The sequence below is a fragment of the Bos mutus genome, chromosome 1, assembly GCF_027580195.1.
Source record: "Bos mutus isolate GX-2022 chromosome 1, NWIPB_WYAK_1.1, whole genome shotgun sequence".
Classification (NCBI taxonomy): Eukaryota; Metazoa; Chordata; class Mammalia; order Artiodactyla; family Bovidae; genus Bos; species Bos mutus.
The window spans coordinates 52,725,991-52,731,990 of record NC_091617.1 but is presented as its reverse complement, the minus strand read 5'-3'; the positions used below and the strand labels follow the sequence as shown (position 1 = coordinate 52,731,990).

Here is a 6,000-nt window from a genome sequence, read left to right as displayed (position 1 = left end):
TAGGAGTCAACAACAGAAATATCTGGAAAATCCTCAAATATTTGGAAACTATAAAATACATTTATAAGTAACCCATTGCTTAAAGAAGAAATCAAAAGGGAAATTGAAAGTATTCGAAATGAATGAGTATGAAAACATCAAAATTTGTGGGATATAGCAAAACAATATTTTAGAAAGAGGAAATTTATGAGACTGACTACTTTAGATAAGAAAGGTTTTATATTAATGACCTCAGTTTCCACCTTAAAATGTTTTTTTTAAAAAGAAAAATGAAACATAAAATAGGCAGAAGAAAGGATATAACATATATCAGAGGGTAAGTCAATGAAACAGAAAACATAAAAACAACATGAAATTGAACAATAACTTTTTCAGGGTATCAAAATTAACAAACCTATGCTGCTAAGTCCCTTCAGTGTGTCCGACTCTGTGCGACCCCATAGACGGCAGCCCACCAGGCTCCCCCATCCCTGGGATTCTCCAGGCAAGAATACTGGAGTGGGTTGCCATTTCCTTCTCCAATGCATGAAAGTGGAAAGTGAAAGTGAAGTCGATCAGTCGTGTGTGACTCTTTGTGACCCCATGGACTGCAGGCTACCAGGCTCCTCCACCCATGGGATTTTCCAGGCAAGAGTACTGGAGTGGGTTGCCAATGCAGGTAAAAATAAGCAAATTATCAGTATAAAAGAAAAGTCACTACAAATCCTACAGATATTAAAAGAATAATTGAGAGTATTTGAACAACTTAATGCCAATAAATTTAACAAATTCCTCAAAAGACACATTCACCAAGATCACACAATAAGAAATAGGTAACTTAAAGAGCCTTATATTTATTAACGAATTTAAATTTGTAGCTAAAAATCTTCCTAATGGGCATCAGATATATCTGGTACACAAAACTTTAAAATATTTTAGAATTCAAATGATATAAACCAGAGGCAAAAAATTCAAATATTTCTAGATGCCAGGTAAATAATACAAGTGAATCCTGTGGAATAGTTACAGGAAAAAATAGCTGCCGTAAACACAATCTAACTTTATTTTTATTGAACCATGGTAATATATAAACATGTAACAACATAAATGTGATAGCAAAAATTTTATTTTAAATTAAACATTAAACACAAAGTCAATATGTATTATTAACTTCATTTTGGTTCTTTGGAATCAGAAACCTGACTTCTTCTGACCTTAGATATTAATATTTTTTGCCTTTTCTATGGCACTGTGAACAACTTGAAAAATTTTATAATCAGCATTTATTTTTCTACAGATTCATAATGGAAAAATTATTATTGATAGATGTAGGCACTTCCAAATAGGGATTGAAGTTTTACACAAAATGTGCTCTTTCTTCCTCTTTTTATGTGGGTGGTTCCTTCTCATTGTTCAGTTCTCAGAATTAAGATTTCCTTCAGAGATGCCCTCGCGCTGTTATTATCTCTCATTATTTTTTCTTAATAGTATTTTTTTTTTACTAGTAGTTATACTTTTCTTTAACCTAATACTCATCTTCTATTCAATGGGTGCAGAGCCTGTTTCCATCGTCATTGTATAACTTATGATATCAACAGCCATGGGAGCTCCACAGGTAATTGAAGAGTCACTAAAATCTTCTAAGCTCTGGTCAGAGGGCAGGAGCAATAGCTGTCAAGTATAATGTTTTTGTTCAGTGATTTAAACCAAATTTTCTACTCTAAATGGAGCAAGATAGAAAGCATTTTAGAAAAAAAATTTTTGGAGAGCAATTTAAGAGTGCTTATTAGCGTTTAAACAGGGCACACACTTTGACCTAACTCTTAGCCTTTCAGAAATATAATCTATAGAGACTTACACAATGCACACCTTTTAATGCAGCAATCCTTTTCCTAGACATTTGGCCACAAGAAGTCAGAAAAGTACCAAACATGTGCAAAGATGGATCCTCATTAAAATGTTATTTGTAAAAGCAAAAAAAACAGAGATTGGAAATGAGCTAAATGTACTTCAAAATTATTTAAGTTTTGGTACAATCATCAATTAAATACTATGCAATCATTAAATTAAAATTATTAACTATAGTTAGTTATAGTTAAAAATAACAGTGGAAAGAAATTTATGATATATTAAGTGAAAAAAGCTTAAATAATAAGTGTACAATCATCATTCCCCCTTTTTCTTTTTTGTTAAAAAAAAAAAAACTACTAGGCCTATATATGGGTATATGTATGGTCATGCTGAGAAAAATATCTAAAAGAATATATAGAAAGTTGATCACTGCAATTATCTCTGGCTAGTGGAATATCTAAATTATTTTTTATACTATTTGTTGTTATAAGGAGTATGCATTAATTTCATTTCTAGAACTAAAATTTCCATTTGTGGAAAATATTAAGAAGCTTATCCCTCTACTCTTAGCAATAAGTTTAAATGCCTCCCATGCCTTTCAATCAGAAATTTTCTCCAATTATGGGGTATTTCACATTCAGAAAGGAGAACTTAAAAAAAAAATTGACTTCTTTCAACATGATCAAGAACATATGCTTAAAACCTTTTTTGGGGGGAGGTTTATGTCACTGAGTATTGTTGTGAAGTTATGGCTTCTATCAGAATCAATCTGCAAACTTGATTTTATTTACATTTTACTACATACGTGTTTTTTAAGTGAATTCAAATAACTAAATAGCTAATTTGTATGGTATTCCATTTGGCATGCATAACATAACCTCTGGATAAAAGGTAAGCAACCATCCCACCAACAGACGATCAGATCATCACCATGACAAGTCATGCTGTGTCAAATGGGTCTTCATTTCTCTGACAAACACGTGCAGTAAGAGCCAGTTCACTGAGCTAGATCATAGTCTAGCGAGTGTAAACTTTCTTTCTGTGCACGGATCAATCCAAACAGCCTGATGGGATCATCATGAATGTTTTCCTCTATTGCCTCGCTTTCTGGTGGGTAACTGTCCACCAAAGTGGTCTTAGAAAGGCTGATATCCTTTGCATGCATCTGCCCCTCTTCATCCTTGTCTGACAAATGAGTTTTCTGTTTCCTGGGCTTTCTTCGCTTCCCCTCATTGTTGTGATCTAATGAGGCATAGCATACCCTTACTGCAGTTTCCTAAAAGAGAAAAGCATAGTAAGTTTTCACTGTTAGCCATTCTTTAACTTTGACCTCTACAAAACTCTGCTGCTGCTGCTACTTCTGCTGCTAAGTCACTTCAGTCGTGTCCAATTCTGTGTGACCCCATAGACGGCAGCCCACCAGGCTCCCCCATCCCTGGGATTCTCTAGGCAAGAATACTGGAGTGGGTTGCCGTTTCCTTCTCCAATGCATGAAAGTGAAAAGTCAAAGTGAAGTCGCTCAGTCGTGTCCGACTCTTAGCAACCCCATGGACGGCAGCCTACCAAGCTCCTCCGTCCATGGGATTTTCCAAGCAAGAGTACTGGAGTGGGGTGCCATTGCCCTCTCCACTGGGAAACTCTAAAGCCTACCAAAAACACACAAGTTTGTTTTCTGGTCTTCACGGCCTTATTTGCCAAATTTGTCAATCAGAGTGATAACTACAAATAGTAAATTCAAGATTTTGGAATGGAAAATGCTTAAAAGAAAGCAGTTTTCTTTCTTATACTCAGAATACACATGAACTTTTTAGATGGATTTTTTTAACCAGTTTCTCACCCTGCATTCACCTCAGGGAGTGCCTGCCCTGTATTTCACCTACCAAGTAACAATACTCTGATTTGTTAAACTGGGAACAAAGCATGACAGGAAGGAATATAACCAATCAGATATGCTTTACATATGTTTAATAATTGGTTATTTGATACCCACAAAAGTCTCTACTTTCTCTACATTTGAGACTCAGAAGTATAAGGTTAACAGGGTTTATTTGTATGACTGGGGCTTCCCTGGTGGCTCAGTCAGTAAAGAAGATACTTGCAATGCAGGAGACCCAGCTTTGATTCCTGGGTTGGGAAGATCCGCTGGAGAAGGGAATGACAACCCACTTCAGCATTCTTGCCTGGGAAATCCCATGGACAGAGGAACCTGGCAGGCTATAGACCATGGGCTTGCAATGGTTGGACATGGCTTGGCAACTAAACAACCAACAACCATTTATATGACCAGCATTTGACAAGAGTTGCATTTCCCATTTTCCCCTATTACTTCCTTCCTGCCTGTCCCCAGATCCTCTTTGAGCTCATTTAGGTTGGTCTTGGATTCATTTGCATCCAAGAAAACCTGGCGGTCCTCTCTGGCCTAAAGCTGGGTCAGCACTAGATTAAGAAGGGCAGGAGACTAGAGAAACTTGCAGAAAGCAATAAGCCCGAAGACAAGATCTTGAATTTGGTGTTTGAAAGTTTTAGGATTGAATTCCAGCTGTGACATTCTGATCATGGGACCCTGGGCAGTTCTTTTTTTTTTTTAACTATCAATATTTTTAACCTCTTGCTATCAAATGAGAGTACCTATCTTAGAATGTTGGGTGGTAAGATCCCCTGGAGGAGGGCAAGCAACCCATTCCAGTATTCTTGCCAGGAGAATTCCATGGATAGAGGAGTCTGGTGGGCTACAATCCATAGGATTACAATGAGTTGGACATGACTGCAGTGACTTAACACGCATCTTACAATGTTATTAGCAAATGGAGGTAATTTACAGTTGAACAATGTGGGGGTGAGGGATGCCAACCCCTTGAGCAGGTAAATATATATATAATTTATATGTAATTTAATATTACATATAATTTTATAGTCTGCCCTCCATATCCACAGTTCTGTACCCACAAAGTCAACTAACCCCTTGCTGTATAGCTCTGTAGTATGCATCTAGTGAAAAAACCCAATGTTTTAAGTAGACTGCACACTTCAAACCTGGTTTTCAAACCAAGATAAGGTCCAAGGTATGGTGGTATTATAATTATCAGAGCTGTAAGCTAAAACTTTAGAACAGCCATTGAATAAACAAAAATAAGGGTTTACCATTCAGAGTAAGCCAAAGTTATATCAATTTGTGGGGTTTGGATTAAAGAAGCAACATTTGGATTAACACCCCCCCAATGCATGGATTAGCTTCTCCCTGTTGGCACTTGTTTTCATGCTAAAAGTTAAAAAGTCTTATCTCCTCTACCAGGCAGGGGGATGGTTCTATTTACAACCTCTCTGGTATCTTTGGTCTGACTTTATTTCTAAAATAATTTCTGGATAATTGTAGATAGGTAATTGGTATCATTGCCATCACATCTCTATACTCTGCCAGTTAGCCCATATACTATTTTCAAATTCTCTTCCTAAGGCATAACTTTTATATTTTACCATCCTGGCCCTGAAACTTTAGCCTAGAGTCTGAATTTGATAGCATAACATTCAAGGTTTCCTATGCTCATAATTCACACCTTCTATTTGATTCCCAGTACTCTCTTACATAAACTCTGTATTTCAAGCAAACTGGACATTTCACTGCTTTCTTAACATAACTCATGTTTTAAGACCTGCTTTGCCTTTGCCTAGATAGAGAATATGTCAGTGAAGTGAGCAAAATTACCAAAAGGCATTCCATAATAGAGAGGGGTGGGTAACTTTTTTGACTGTCTAGCACTTTGTTCTATTCTCTTTCTTTAATAAATTCCCCACTTTGTTTTAGGGAATTTCTTTCCTCTATCTGGTCCTGGAGAGACTATCAATTACAATACTGTATCCCATCTCAGCACAGGAATAAGCATTCGACCCAGGCTGGGACCAATTACACTACCCATCCTCCTGCCAACAGAAGCTGGGCCAAGAGTAGGCATATGACTTCAGCAGAGCCAGTTACATGGCCTTTTGGGGACTGAGGTACAGGTGCAGAAATAGAAAAGATATCTTTCCCTGGATTTGGGAAAAAGAAAATCTGGGTCTCCTATGGCTTTCCCAGCCTCAATGGAAGAGCCTGTTGGTAACAGAAGAGAATAAAGTCAGTAACAAAGAAATAGGGAGAAGAAATGGAGGAGCCCTCACATTCAATCATTTCAA

General features: G+C 36.9%; 1 protein-coding gene across 1 annotated transcript in view; it reads right to left on the bottom strand.

The window, feature by feature from the left end:
- Window positions 1-557: 557 nt before the first annotated feature.
- Window positions 558-6,000, bottom strand: part of TRAT1 (T cell receptor associated transmembrane adaptor 1) — a 47,995-nt gene continuing 42,552 nt past the window's right edge. The window contains exon 6 of the mRNA XM_070368897.1: window positions 558-3,106. Within this exon, the coding sequence (XP_070224998.1) occupies window positions 2,828-3,106 (279 nt within the window). The 3' untranslated portion in view covers window positions 558-2,827. The remainder of the gene's footprint in view (window positions 3,107-6,000) is intronic.